General features: G+C 38.5%; 1 protein-coding gene across 10 annotated transcripts in view; it reads left to right on the top strand.

Moving 5' to 3' along the window:
• The first annotated feature begins 2206 nt into the window (after positions 1 to 2206).
• traf3ip1 (TNF receptor-associated factor 3 interacting protein 1) overlaps positions 2207 to 15176 on the top strand; it is a 30539-nt gene continuing 17569 nt past the window's right edge. For 6 of the 10 annotated variants that reach the window (XM_047815041.1, XM_047815039.1, XM_047815040.1 and 3 more), the window contains exons 1-8: positions 2207 to 2473; positions 3998 to 4066; positions 6551 to 6712; positions 8391 to 8492; positions 11809 to 12273; positions 12457 to 12531; positions 13134 to 13157; positions 13611 to 13634. In XM_047815041.1, coding sequence (XP_047670997.1) covers positions 2351 to 2473; positions 3998 to 4066; positions 6551 to 6712; positions 8391 to 8492; positions 11809 to 12273; positions 12457 to 12531; positions 13134 to 13157; positions 13611 to 13634 — 1044 coding nt within the window. In that variant the 5' untranslated portion in view covers positions 2207 to 2350. The remainder of the gene's footprint in view (positions 2474 to 3997; positions 4067 to 6550; positions 6713 to 8390; positions 8493 to 11808; positions 12274 to 12456; positions 12532 to 13133; positions 13158 to 13610; positions 13635 to 15176) is intronic. The other 4 variants (XM_027164461.2, XM_027164460.2, XM_027164458.2 and 1 more) reach the window with 2 other exon arrangements.

Below are 15176 nucleotides of genomic sequence, written 5' to 3'. Positions count from 1 at the left end.
AGAAGACTACAGTTCAGTCTGCTGAAAGGATTATTGGTGTTCCCCTGACCACTATTCAAGAACTGTATATATCCAGGATGAGGAAAAGGGCTCAGAAAATCATTATGTATTCCTCACATCCAAGTCATCCACTTTTTGAACTTTTACGATCTGGCTGGTGCTACAGAGCCCCAAATACCAGCACAACCAGGCACAAGAACAGTTTCTTCCTCCAGGCAATTTACCTCATGAACAGTTAAATGTTCCCCCAGTACACAATAACAATGTGCAATAACCTTAAATTTATTTGTTACCAAATAAAGTCTACAGTCCCTGCATCTCATTCTATTCAAGTAAAATACAAATTTTTCAAATTCAATTTATTTGTATAGTGCATTTACAGTTTTTTTTCAATCGCTAACAAGCGCTTACCTATACTTAAGATAATTTTTCTAAACTCTTAACACAGACTCACACCTACAAAACACAATTGGCCAAATTGATAATTTTCCTCTCAAAAACACATTTTGTTAAATATATACTAACTCTCCATTTCAAAACAGAACACATGTTTCTCTGCACACACTAACTTTACTGAAACACTGGAAATCTGACTCAAAATGAAATTATTCTGTCAAAGAATAACACTTGTTTTCACTTCACAAGGTACAGTATATGCGGTCAATCAAAGTACACCAGGTTTCAAAATACTGGCTATTGTTGACATTAGAAAAACTGCATAGACTTTTATGTTTCAGGTAACATGCAATCCACCTTTTACACAAAATGTCTTAGTTGGGAACTGTATGTCCACATGTACAGTAATGTTCACATTCAAATGCATTCCAGTAAAAAGCAAATCAGTTATTTTTTTCTTTACTGTGTACTAAAGGAGGTACAGTAGAAACACAATATAATAGAACAGAAAAGAGGGTGGAAGATGTTGCATTCTTTAGAGGGGGAAAAAATCAACATATGCATTACTGCGAATAATGCAAATAATGATTGATGCGAATAATGGAGGCGATTGTTTGTTGATTATCAGCTGAGATATATTGTTTTTGAACTGATATCATTGCAGAAGCAGAGGTTTTTATACTGTATCTAAGGTTTGGAATATTGTTTTTGCTATTGTGGGATGTTGTGTGTTAACATTCGTGAATATTACAAAAACAATCCATAATTTTGTTGGGAGGTATAGCTTGTCTGTTAAGAAAATGTAAGCATTGTGGAAATGTGTTCACTGATTGCATATTGTGTGAAAACGACATGAAATGTGTGAATGGTATGGCCACAAAAGACTGATGCTGTGCTAATTGTGTTTAGAGTTTTGAAAATGTGACAACTGTTTGGACAAACGCTTGTTAGCGACTGAAAAAAACTGTAACAATTCCCATTATCTCAAAGTCTCAAAGCAGCTTTACAGAGGTATGGAACCAGAAGAGAGAGAGAGAGAGAGAGAGAGAGAGAGAGAGAGAGAGAGAGAGAGAGAGAGAGAGAGAGAGAGAGAGAGAGAGATAAACAAACAAACAAACAAATAATAATAGTAATAAATGAGGATAATAAATAAATAAATAAATAAATACAATTAAAGTTTAAAATTACTTTATATATATATATATATATATATATATATATATATATATATATATATATATATAATTAATATTACTTTCAATATATATATATAATTTCAATATATCCCTATAATATTAATCATATAATTATAATATATCTATCCCTATCCCTTCTATTCCATTCTATCATCTATAGCACAACTGTACATACAATTTATTTATTTATCAATTTATTTTTCACTCTTCTTGTCTGTTTGTATTTACATATGTGTATTTTTTATTCTCATCTTATTTTTATTGTCTGTGTTACTGTGTCTTTGTACTGGAAGCATTCACACTAAAGCAAATTCATTGAATGTGCAAGAATACTTGGCAATGAAGCTCCTTCTGATTCTGAATAATAATAATAATAATAATAATAATAATAATAATAATAATAATAATAATAATAATAATAATAATAATAATAATAATAATAATAGCATTTTTCGAACATATTGACATATTATGAAATTGATATCAGTATATTTTATTTAAAATTGTGCAAATATTATGTTAAAAAGGATAATATACAAATTGAGCTACAGCTCGGAGTTGTTAGTTGTTGCCATGGAGATGCCCTGGTCTTGACGACCATGCAGTTCTGCGCGTGCGCACTGCAGCGCAGCGGAGCATTGTGGGATTATACGGATATTGACAGGGCAACGAGACGAGACGGTTTGGTGTGATTCGGAATCTATTATTTTCTTCATAAACATTATCCAAACAGGGACGTTAAGCTTCAACAGCAAACAATGAACGGATCAGTGGCCAAAAAGACGCAGGAAACTTTAGGGAAGGTGATAAAGAAACCTCCTCTGACTGAAAAACTGCTCAGCAAGCCGCCTTTTCGTTACCTGCACGACATAGTGAGCGAGGTGAGAGAGTTTCCTTTCTCTACAACTCCATCACCATTTACACTCCGTCCTCTTATTGTACTCAATCGGAACAGAATTAAGAATCGCCTCTAAACACTGACTGTTGTAGTGTTAGCTAGCTTGTGTGAAGTCAGCACGATTTAGCCTTATATATAAACGTTAGATCGTGTTTAGCTAACATGTCGCTATTAAACAGAGCTTCCCTTTTGGATTAATCGGTGCGTGCTAAGCTGTGTTTATGTAACACAAACAGAGCAGCTAACATGCTAACTAGTGTAAAAGTTCGACATAAATAACTAGAAAGCTAGCATGAATATTGTCTATATTATCATCAAGGAAGCAGAATGAAAAGTTTCACATTTTTATTAGCCATGTATTCGTTATTATAAATCGGTTTTACTGAGATTCATGGACCTTGAATTGCTAGATGGTTTGATCAGCTAGCGTCTTTTTTGTTGCTAGGCACCTCTCTGGATACGGTTATGCAAACAAATAGTTTTCTTCCACCCGTATTCGGTGAAACCCCGCCTTTTTTGCGTTACTTGTTTAGAAGTCGAAGCTCATTCGCTGCTCTATGATTGACATATTTTATTATCCAATTGACGTACGGTGTGTTAGTTCGCGTAATCTCTACTAGCCAATCCGAACGCAGCAAACTGCATGTGTCGAAATACAGGTAGGGAAGAAAATACTCCGATTTTATAAAATCTGGTCATTCTTTTTGAGTCGTATCAGGGTTCTCTGAGCAGGAAAATCTCCTAACTGTATTTTATACCGGATCCATAGTCTATCCCACAGGCAATATGAACACATGCACGTACATTCATGCACACTTTCACTTGTAAGGGTAATTTAAAGTATCCAGTCCACCAAGCATTATGTTTTGAGGGGTTGGAGGCAGAGGTGGGAGTAAGTCACACAGTAAGTCTCAAGTCATGAATGTCAAGTCAAAGTCAAGCCGAGTCCTTTTTAATATTTGTCAAGCAAGTCTCAAGTCTAAAATTTGCGACTTAAGTCTGACATATGACTCGAGTCCCCCATCTATGGATGGAGGAAACCAGAGAAAATGCATGAAATCCACACGGACACAGGAAGGACATGAGAAACATCACACAGACTGTAACTGGAGCTCAGGATTGAATCAGGGACACTGGACCTGTAAGGTGGCAATGCTTCACTGTGCTATGTCCCACTAGTCATGGATCTTTTTTTTTTTTTTTACTATATCAAGTAGAATGGAAAAAACTGGAACGTTCAATTGTGTCAGGTTGAAAGCACAGAAAGCTGAGTCGAGGCTTGAATAGAATTTCCTCTTTTAAAGTTAATGCACAAGTCACAAAAAACCTGACAACATACTAAAACCTCTTCTTGATACCACTGGTATCATTATTCTGGTTTTAGATTTGAAAGAACACTGCAATGCCTGTGGAGAAAAACACCACCACCTCCAGCCTCTCACTGACTGAGTATTTGTGTATTTAGAAGCTGTCGTCTAAATCTATCCTTCGTTTTCTCATCTGTCAGGTAATTCGCACCACTGGCTTCATGAAAGGCCTTTATGGAGAAGCAGAGATGAAGGCAGACAATGTCAAGGTGAGTCCCTATATTCAGATCTGCCAACTTTTACATACATTGTGTACGAGTTCTGCAGTTTAAAATTAGAATACACTCGACTATGAGCTATCACTTACAAGTACGTATAAAGAGCAGTTATTTTTCCTTTCAATATAAATGACAAGACAAGATACTCAACTCCTGTTATTATCGACAGATGCTCTCAGGTGTGTTGAATGCTCTAATATAAACCGACACCCTGGAATGAATTTGTATTGAATTTGTATTGTACTGATCTTTATAAGCACTATTGTACTGTTATTGGTCAATTGTAAAGCAGCGTGCACATTTTCTGCTGGATTTAGAAAAGGTTTCACAAATGGCGATTTGTACTCACATGTATAATGCTTGTAAAGTGTATTGTTGTGGCCACGCCCACAAAACCCCATAAAAGGTCAAGTGCACAGATGAGCTGGGAGCATGAAATGAACAATCAGGGTAAAGCCTGGAAAATAATAGTGGAAATTCTTTGGACTCAATTCTATGCCAGGAGATATTTAATTATATTATATATATATATATATATATATATAATTTGTGATATTATATTAATAAAAAGAAGGATGTAGTAAATCTACCAGCAGCTGAGGCATTTGTGTATTGTTTACAGCAATAAGCAGACAGAATGGTCCAATTTCTGTTAGTGATAGATAGATAGACAGACAGACACACGCACATTTATTAATTATTAATCCCCACTAGGGAAATTGGTTTGCATGAGCATCCAAACATAGCTGTACATGGAAATAAATTGAATACTAGTAAATACAAATATTTACTCTGTACAAAACTACGCAGAATACACACAAAATATTTTCTTTTACAAATACACAAAATGTACTAATATATAAACAGATGCAGATTATGTCTGAATTGTCCTTCGGGTTGTAATGGAACGATTATAGCTATTTAGTTCACTAAAAACTAAAAAGGTCAAAGGTTCCTCTGCTTATGAAGGATGCATTATACAGTCTTACTGCAATAGGCACAAAAGACTTCCTGTAACATTCACTGTTGCACCAGGGTAGAATCAGTCTCCAGCTAAATTTACTCCTCAATCCAACAAGCATATCGTTTAGCAGAGGAGACATGTTCTTCGTGATGACCAGCAATTTGGACATCACTATCTTCTCAGCAACCACCTCCAGAGACCAGATCCTCTCCAATGACAGAACTTGCTTTTTTTGAATATTTTATTTAACTGGTTAGCATCACAGGCTTTTGCATGCGTTTGATAGTCTAGTTTTCTTATGTTAAGGGTTATTGTTGGCTCTCCTTCTTTAATTTCTTTCTTTAATTAATGCCAGTTACATAAAATGAATGCTGGTCACAAATTGACCCGGTGAACTAGCACAATATCTCTTTTTGATTTAGACCACAAGGCTTTTTTGTAAGTCACTCTGGATAATTATGTCTGCTTCTAAATGCTGTAAGAGTGTTTTGAGTAAGAGTATAAGCAATTTAAATGATCGTATCTTCTATATATAAAAGTGCATCTTTTCATGCATATTTTATGATCAGTTCTTCTTATGCGTGAATTTACATATACTTAGAAGCAGCAGAATTTTGGCATAAATCCGTTCATATCCAGAATGATAAACGAGATAAATGATGAGGATCTCCAGAATGCAGCTCCAGCATTACTGTGGTTGATGAAAGAGGAAAGAGGCCACAGTGGGAACAGGCTCATCAAAACTGGACAAACGTAACTAATGTCTGAATTCCAATCAAAACACGTCTTGATCTGGTGAATCAAACAGAAGGAGGTGTCAAATTCCAGGCAACAAACTCCATGCCACTAATCAGCTGAACACAGTACCATACTGTTTCCCTGTTAAAAGAAAGTGCTGAAGAGAGATTAAAGAACCGGCGACATGGGATAAACTCGTTCACACCCGATCTCTTTTAAAAACAACATGACGTGCAATAGGAACCAAATCCTTTGATGCTACAGCATGCATAATGAATACTCTCTCTCTCCGGTACACACACGTTACTGAAGGGCTTCAGCCTGAGAGAGCGGTCTGGGGGATTTGGTGATGCTCGGCAGATTTTATTTGACTGCTTCACTTCAGATACTCTACTATGATTAAAGATCCAATCCAATATTATCAAGCTCTGAAATCTATGCCCTGTAGTAGGTAATAATGGCTCATGAATAATAGTGTCTGCTGTCTGTGATGCGTGGCTAAGCTGATTACCAGACGGCTGAATTATAATCGACTCTTAATGGGAACATGGACAATTGCACCGTATCATAATATACGGCCCATTTACAGTAAACTCTAGAGAACCGAGTTCAGACCGTACATAATTATACGTCTTAATGCGGATAGACGATTCGAAGATTAATGCGTGCATTCCAAATCTATTTATTTTAGTATTACAATTATACCGCTGTGACAGATTTTTAGAGATAGATTATCTCAGTGTCGTGTGTTCTGTTTTCTTTTTGCTGTGTAGGATAAAGAGTCAAAGATAGCGTTCCTCCAGAAGGCCATAGACGTCGTGATGCTAGTGAGCGGGGAACCCGTGGCTGCAAAGCCTGCGCGGATAGTGGCCGGCCACGAACCAGAGAAAACCAACGAGCTGCTCCAGACCATTGGCAAATGCTGCCTCAACAAGGTAAGGATGAAATGTAGTAATCAATTAAAGGGATTGACGTTTACTTCTAAGAGGTGTCTCAGATTTTTCTGGAACTGTAATGGGTTATTTTATGAAAAGAGTGAGAGTTAGATCAAGGTCAGATCTCTCAAGGGACTGCTTTAGTATTTACAGAGGGTTGAATGGCAGTATACACTACCTGGCCAAATCTTTCTGGACTTCTGTGGACATCTGTGGACAAAACATGGGATAGCTTCTGAGTGTTAAGTAGCTAATTATTAACCTGCATTTTCCTCACTGGTTTCTTACTGTTGCTTGGTGGTTTCCCGCAGTGATAAGTAAAACTGTCTGTCTGTCTGGCTTACTGACTGTCTGTTTTTCTGTCTTTCTGGCTTACTGACTGTCTGTCTGTCTATGTATACAGTATATGTGGCTATCTATCTGTTGGACTGACTAGCACTCTGTCTATCTGTCTGATCTCATTCACAGACATTCGCTTATATACACATAGCCACATTTTATTTTTTCTTTCTCTGCCTGTTAGCATTTTCTTGTTCCCATCACTGATCGATGTATAACCTTTAGTCCATGAATATGAACTATATTGTGGTTTTTTTTCCTAGATGTAAAATAATTTATTCCAGTTTCTACATGCTAATTAACTGAGTGATTGTTAGGGATTCAAATGAATCGATACCTTTACGTAAGGGTAAAGAAAGACAGGGACATGGTGATCAACACAAAAAGGATTGGTATATTGTGAGAAAGTAAGCCAAAGTAATATACAAAAAGTTCTAATGGTTAAGTAAGCTTCCTTACCTAAAAAAAACCCAACAAAATAATAATAATGAAACTATACACAAAAACAGACACACAGTGACTGAACAGCTGACAAATCCTAAGGATCTCGACATTAAACTGGAACAGGAACTCTACACAATATTATGTTACAGCACTCCAACACACACTACTTCTACCACACACACCCTTGCTTCCCTTCTTTCTTCATTGGGGCACCAAAATGTTGTCACTAAAGAGGAGGCGGGATCAGGTTTGAGCAGGCTGGAACACTGTATGGGAGTCGAACCTGCACACAAAACATAACACAATGGAAAAAAACCTGACACTAAATATATTATGGGGTGTAACACATGTTATGTACTCTGACCAGTAAGCATGTTTTGACAAGGTGAATGTTTCATCCTGACAGTCAGGAAACTTTTGTTCCCCTCTATAACATGGGAAAGTCTTCAGCTCAGAAGTTTTTTTTGTGTGTGTGTTAATTCAAGAGAATAAATATCTTTATATATTAAACAGGAAACTGTGTATTAAATTGCATATTTACACAAAGAATGTACAATATGCACATATGGATATGGTAGCCTAGTGGTTAAGGTGTTGGACTTCCAATCAGAAGGTTGTGAGTTCGAATCTCAGGTCCACTAAGCTGCCACTTAACCCTCAATTGCTCAGCTGGATAAAATGTAAGATGCTCTGGATAAGGGTGTCTGCCTAATGCTGTAAGTCTACAATATGTTTTTATTTTGTATGACAATTAATAAAAAGGAGCCTAAACAAAGCCTTTGAAAGTCCAGGAAGTTGACAGTGGAAGTGGACTTAATCTTATTTTGTGCCTTTGTTTTAAACCCCAGTATGATATGAAATGGTAATCTGTGCTCTTTTGCTGTCTGTGATGCAGCTCTCCAGCGATGAGGCTGTAAGACATGTCCTGGCTGGAGATAAAGTGGACCTAAAGGGGAAAGCCAGCACTTCCAGGTCCCAGGGCAAGGAGAACAGAGAAGTAAGACACTGAACTTTGCAGACATTGTAAGACACAGAGATAATGAGAGATGAGATGACGAGGAAGCTACAATTAGCACGTCATCTGTTTGTTTTGTCAGAAGTCATAAAGCTTATACAAAGCACTTTTACAGTTATAGTCCTGCTTGGATATCGGTACTGTTGGTAATCCTGTGAACTTCAACCATTCAAGCAGCATCAGTGGCCAACAGCATGTAGCGTTAGCAACAAACTAGCCAGCTAGCATTAGTGATAATTCTAATGACCCTAATGATGATTTTTTTTTCTCAAAATAGTGATTAGTATAGACATTGTTACAGATTTAACCGTTCTGTATCTTCAAGATTCAGCTATTCAAAAGGCTTTTATTATTATTTATATCGCCGATGCAGTACACAGTGAAATGAAACAACGTTCCCCAGGACCCTGGTGCTACATAAAGCCAAAGAACTACGTCAGAACATTAGACAATACAGAGCTAAATGCTAAAAGTAAACCAAAAAAACCGAACCTATAGACCTAAAATGCACGTGTGCAGCCTTTTGTAAAGAGTGCAAGACAGAAGAAAGTGCAAACAGACAATACAATATGCTTACAAGATAAATACATAAAGAAAGTGCTGACCAGTATACAATCTGTTTGGTGTTTAAAAATGTTGTAGCAGCATTTAAAAATGTAATTGTAGTAGAATATGATCTCATGTGACTAACTATATGTATGCGAGTGTGTCTGTGTGTGTCTGTGTGTGTCTGTGTGAGTGTGTGTGTGTGTGTGTGTGTGTGTGTGTGTGTGTGTGTGTGTGTGAGAGTCTGTGTGAGTCTGTGTGAGACTGTGTGTGTATGTGCGAGTCTGTCTGTGTGTGTGTGTGTGTGTGTGTGTGTGTGTGTGTGTGTGTGTGTGTGTGTGTGAGTCTGTGTGTGTGTGTGTGTGTGTGTGTGTGTGTGTGTGTGTGTGTGTGAGAGTCTGTGTGAGTCTGTGTGAGACTGTGTGTGTATGTGCGAGTCTGTCTGTGTGTGTGTGTGTGTGTGTGTGTGTGTGTGTGTGTGTGTGTGTGTGTGTGTGTGTGTGTGAGTCTGTCTGTGTGTGTGTGAGTCTGTGCATGTGTGTGGGTCTGTGTGTGTGTGCGCTGTATGTGTGTCCAGTCCCTGAGTTTTGAGGACATTATTATTTGTCATGTACACAGTTATATACAGCGTATAACACAGTGAAATGAAGCTCCTTACATCACATAAATAACCAACATTTAACAATGTAGTTGTGCAGGTTCAGTTACTTAGTGTAAAGGAAAAGTGCAGTAGGCAAAATTACAATAGACTAAATGAGCCTTAACAAAGACTCTGTAGCTGTATGTTAATTCACTTAAAGCCAACATAAAATAATTATATATAAATAAACTATTAACAAATTAACTTTACAATGTTCACGGTGTGAGCTGTGATGATGTTGATTTGCTGTCACTCCTTAAACAGGGAAGGAACCCAAAGTTGAAACCAAGAGGGTGATTTCTGTGGCAGGAAATATCAAGTTACATCTGTCTATTTGCTTCTTAAATGTAGCCAGTATTTTTGTTTATTTCAAGCACTTTCCGTATATACAGTGCCTTGCGAAAGTATTCGGCCCCCTTGAACTTTGCGACCTTTTGCCACATTTCAGGCTTCAAACATAATGATATGAAACTGTAATTTTTTGTGAATAATCAACAACAAGTGGGACACAATCATGAAGTGGAACGAAATTTATTGGATATTTCAAACTTTTTTAACAAATCAAAAACTGAAAAATTGGGCGTGCAAAATTATTCGGCCCCCTTAAGTTAATACTTTGTAGCGCCACCTTTTGCTGCGATTACAGCTGTAAGTCGCTTGGGGTATGTCTCTATCAGTTTTGCACATCGAGAGACTGAAATTTTTGCCCATTCCTCCTTGCAGAATAGCTCGAGCTCAGTGAGGTTGTATGGAGAGCATTTGTGAACAGCAGTTTTCAGTTCTTTCCACAGATTCTCGATTGGATTTAGGTCTGGACTTTGACTTGGCCATTCTAACACCTGGATATGTTTATTTTTGAACCATTCCATTGTAGATTTTGCTTTATGTTTTGGATCATTGTCTTGTTGGAAGAAAAATCTCCGTCCCAGTCTCAGGTCTTTTGCAGACTCCATCAGGTTTTCTTCCAGAATGGTCCTGTATTTGGCTCCATCCATCTTCCCATCAATTTTAACCATCTTCCCTGTGCCTGCTGAAGAAAAGCAGGCCCAAACCATGATGCTGCCACCACCATGTTTGGCAGTGGGGATTGTGTGTTCAGGGTGATGAGCTGTGTTGCTTTTACGCCAAACATAATGTTTTGCATTGTTGCCAAAAAGTTCAATTTCGCTTTCATCTGACCAGAGCACCTTCTTCCACATGTTTGGTGTGTCTCCCAGGTGGCTTGTGGCAAACTTTAAACTACACTTTTTATGGATATCTTTAAGAAATGGCTTTCTTCTTGCCACTCTTCCATAAAGGCCAGATTTTGCAGTATACGACTGATTGTTGTCCTATGGACAGAGTCTCCCACCTCAGCTGTAGATCTCTGCAGTTCATCCAGAGTGATCATGGGCCTCTTGGCTGCATCTCTAATCAGTCTTCTCCTTGTATGAGCTGAAAGTTTAGAGGGACGGCCAGGTCTTGGTAGATTTGCTCCTTTCATTTCAATATTATCGCTTGCACAGTGCTCCTTGGGATGTTTAAAGCTTGGGAAATCTTTTTGTATCCAAATCTGGCTTTAAACTTCTCCACAACAGTATCTCTGACCTGCCTGGTGTATTCCTTGTTCTTCATGATGCTCTCTGCGCTTTAAACGGACCTCTGAGACTATCACAGTGCAGGTGCATTTATACGGAGACTTGATTACACACAGGTGGATTCTATTTATCATCATTAGTCATTTAGGTCAACATTGGATCATTCAGAGATCCTCACTGAACTTCTGGAGAGATTTTGCTGCACTGAAAGTAAAGGGGCCGAATAATTTTGCGGCCCAATTTTTCAGTTTTCGATTTGTTAAAAAAGTTTGAAATATCCAATAAATTTCATTCCACTTCATGCTTGCATCCCACTTGTTGTTGATTATTCACAAAAAAATTACAGTTTCATATCATTATGTTTGAAGCCTGAAATGTGGCAAAAGGTCGCAAAGTTCAAGGGGGCTGAATACTTTCGCAAGGCACTGTAACATTCTGGTACCCATCAGTGGTAGAAACATATCTTTTATATGAACATGATTCATCTACACACTGATGTAGAGCAAAGTTTACTGATGCTTTTGTTATCATGTAGGAGAAGATTAAAGAAAGCAGTGTGAGCACTGAGCAGAAAGACTTGGACCAACCCAAGGACCAGGAGAGCAGGAGGAGGAGCGAGAAAGAGAAACACAAAGATGGCGAGAGGACCGAGAAAGCTCGGGAGAGAGACCGGACAAAGGACAGAGATCGGGATAAAGACAAAAGTCGCGATCGGGATAAAGAAAAAGTCAGAGTGGGAGAGGGGGATAAAGACCATGACAAAGACATCAAGAAGGACCGATATAGAGGCAGAGACCAAGAGAAGACCCAGGATGGAGATAGAGATAGGACCAAGGACAGAGAACGGGACAAAAACAGAGAGCGAGACTCCCACAAAGACAGAGAACGAGTGCGGGACAAAGACAGAGAGCGTGAGCGGGACAAGCGAAGAGACCGAGAGAGAGAGAGAGCGCTTAAGAAGGAGACTGAAGAAAAGAAAAAGGAGAAAGCAGAGAAAAAAGTAAGTCTCTGTAACTCTATGCATAACATCATTCTAATGTACACTGACATGCAAATGTTTTTCAACACACCATATTAACATTTGGTTAAAAATTGAATAATTAGAACATTTCTATAAGAAATGGGTATAACGGAATTACTGAGTATTAAACATTTCTGAGTCCTGTCATGGTTTGTTTCACAGACCCGAACTGCAGAGGAAGTGAACAAGCAAAAACCTCCCCCAGAGGAGCTGAATCACAAAGCTGAGTCAGAGGAGGTAAATATCTCTCTCTCTCCCTCTCCCTCTCCCTCTCCCTCTCCCTCTCTCTCTCCCTCTCTCTCTCTCTCTCTCTCTCTCTCTCTCTCTCTCTCTTTCTCTCTCTCTCTCTCTAGGTTGCTTAACAATCTGCCAGACATCCAAAAAAAAATAAATAAAAAATTAAATGCTTTAATGTACAGTAAGGATTCTTAATATCACAAAGAAACAAAATATATAAAATTTAATTAAAGCAAGGATAAAAGGATTAAAATGATTCATATCTTAACAAGATTTAAAAACAGCACAAGAAAAAAGAAAACGAAATTATAAAAATGCATCATAATATCCAGAACATCTCCGAAAAATATATTGTGACTTTATTTTTCACAATTCTTTCTTATTTATTTATTTATTTATTTATTTATTTATTTATACATACGTTTAATTGTTTAATCTATTGAGCTCCTGCTTTACAACATGTTTTTTATTAGTTTACTTCTTGATAACATTTTTCTTTTAGCACTTGAGAGAATTTCTTTTCATTTCATGTCATGGAGCTGCAGTGACACTATAATGTCTAACATTTCTGTAATCTCGATTTTATCTCTTTATCCCTCAAGACTGAAAGTGATGACCTTGACGAGGTACATTAGCATTTCCTTTATGGTGTTGAAGTTTTGACTCGCTTTTGTGTGTTTCTTTACTATGCCGTATTTCTGAAATGGTATAAGTAGTAATAGACGGTCAGCTTTATAGGTTCGGCTTGCGGATGCGAGAAGCAGGAAGGCAAAGGCACAAGAGATAAAGTTCACACAGGGGAGCAAAAGTAGCTGTGCTTTCGGGGTGGGGTGGGGGGGGATATTATCCTTGTCAATTACTGTTGCACTAGCCAATCAGGGGCATCTATGAGCTCACGTATGTCTACGAGTTTAAAAGTTTCTAAGTTTAAAAAAAAAATAACAACTGGAAACTGAGGACAAACTCGGTGTGCTTCATGCATAGTGGTCTCGATGTAGGCTGCTTATAGAGTAGTGTATTAATGAGTAAAGATAATTAACAGTTAAGCATATTTGTGTGTCCTGCTTTTTTCTCTCAAGGTACCTGAGGCTAAAGACGATGAGGTATTTCACCAGTAATCTATAGTAACATGCATTGTGTAGAGTAGTAGTGGCCTGTTTTTATGTTTCATAGCACTCCAATGGTGTGATTTCTGTTGGCTAGCAGATTGCTTCCCTTGACTGCAGGGGTTTATTGTTTGTTTGTTTGTTTGTTTGTTTTTTTCTTTATTATTTTTTTTTCCAGACCACCAAAGAGAGCAAGCTCAGTACAGTATTTATGGCTTCCTGACTTCAGTCTCTAGTTTTAATAAAAATTTTGTTTTTGGTTTTTCTCCATAGTTCTTGTCCATTAATCTCTTAGCATATTGACTAATAATAAAACTACTACATACATAAAATTTACACTGTCATTATTGTACAGCCTAAATTCTCACCTAAAGCTATATTCAAACGTACAAGCGCTTTTATCACTGCAAATTAGCTATATTATGAAATCACCAGCAGGGATTCCCAGTACTTATTGCCATGGTGATAAGGTAGTGCGCTCTACCGTTTATAAACTTCAGGGTGACAGTAGTGCACTCTAGTGTTTATCAGCGTCAGGGTGAGAGTAGTGCGCTCTAGTGTTTATCAGCGTCAGGGTGACAGTAGTGCACTCTAGTGTTTATCAGCGTCAGGGTGACAGTAGTGCGCTCTAGTGTTTATCAGCGTCAGGGTGACAGTAGTGCGCCCTACCGTTTATCAGCGTCAGGGTGACAGTAGTGCACTCTAGTGTTTATCAGTGTCAGGGTGAGAGTACTGTAGTGCGCTCTAGCGTTTATCAGCATCAGGGTGACAGTAGTGCGCTCTACCGTTTTTCAGCGTCAGGGTGACAGTAGTGCGCTCTACCGTTTATCATCGTCAGGGTGACAGTAGTGCGCTCTACCGTTTATCAGCATCAGGGTGACAGTAGTGCGCTCTACCGTTTATCAGCGTCAGGGTGACAGTAGTGCGCTCTACCGTTTATCAGCGTCAGGGTGACAGTAGTGCGCTCTACCGTTTATCAGCGTCAGGGTGACAGTAGTGCGCTCTACCGTTTATCAGCGTCAGGGTGACAGTAGTGCGCTCTACCGTTTATCAGCGTCAGGGTGACAGTAGTGCGCTCTACCGTTTATCAGCGTCAGGGTGACAGTAGTGCACTCTACCGTTTTTCAGCGTCAGGGTGACAGTAGTGCGCTCTACCGTTTATCAGCATCAGGGTGACAGTAGTGCGCTCTACCGTTTATCAGTGTCAGGGTGACAGTAGTACGCTCCGTTTATCAGCGTCAGGGTGACAGTAGTGCACTCTAGTGTTTATCAGCATCAGGGTGACAGTAGTGAGCCCTAGTGTTTATCAGCATCAGGGTGACAGTAGTGCGCTCTACCGTTTATCAGCGTCAGGATGACAGTAGTGCGCTCTAGTGTTCTCAGCTAAAGAAAAAGCTGACGTCAATGGGGACACACCTTCGTGTAGTCACAGAATCTGTGAATGTAACTTAACCCGTACATCTGCACCTCCCAAACTCACCCTCAGTACAGAGCACACACCCTCATGCCCACACAGCAATAATCACTTAGTCATACACC

This window comes from Tachysurus fulvidraco, chromosome 6 (assembly GCF_022655615.1).
Source record: "Tachysurus fulvidraco isolate hzauxx_2018 chromosome 6, HZAU_PFXX_2.0, whole genome shotgun sequence".
NCBI classification, from domain to species: domain Eukaryota; kingdom Metazoa; phylum Chordata; class Actinopteri; order Siluriformes; family Bagridae; genus Tachysurus; species Tachysurus fulvidraco.
The sequence above is the reverse complement of the archived record's forward strand: the minus strand, read 5'-3'. Positions and strand labels throughout refer to the sequence as shown.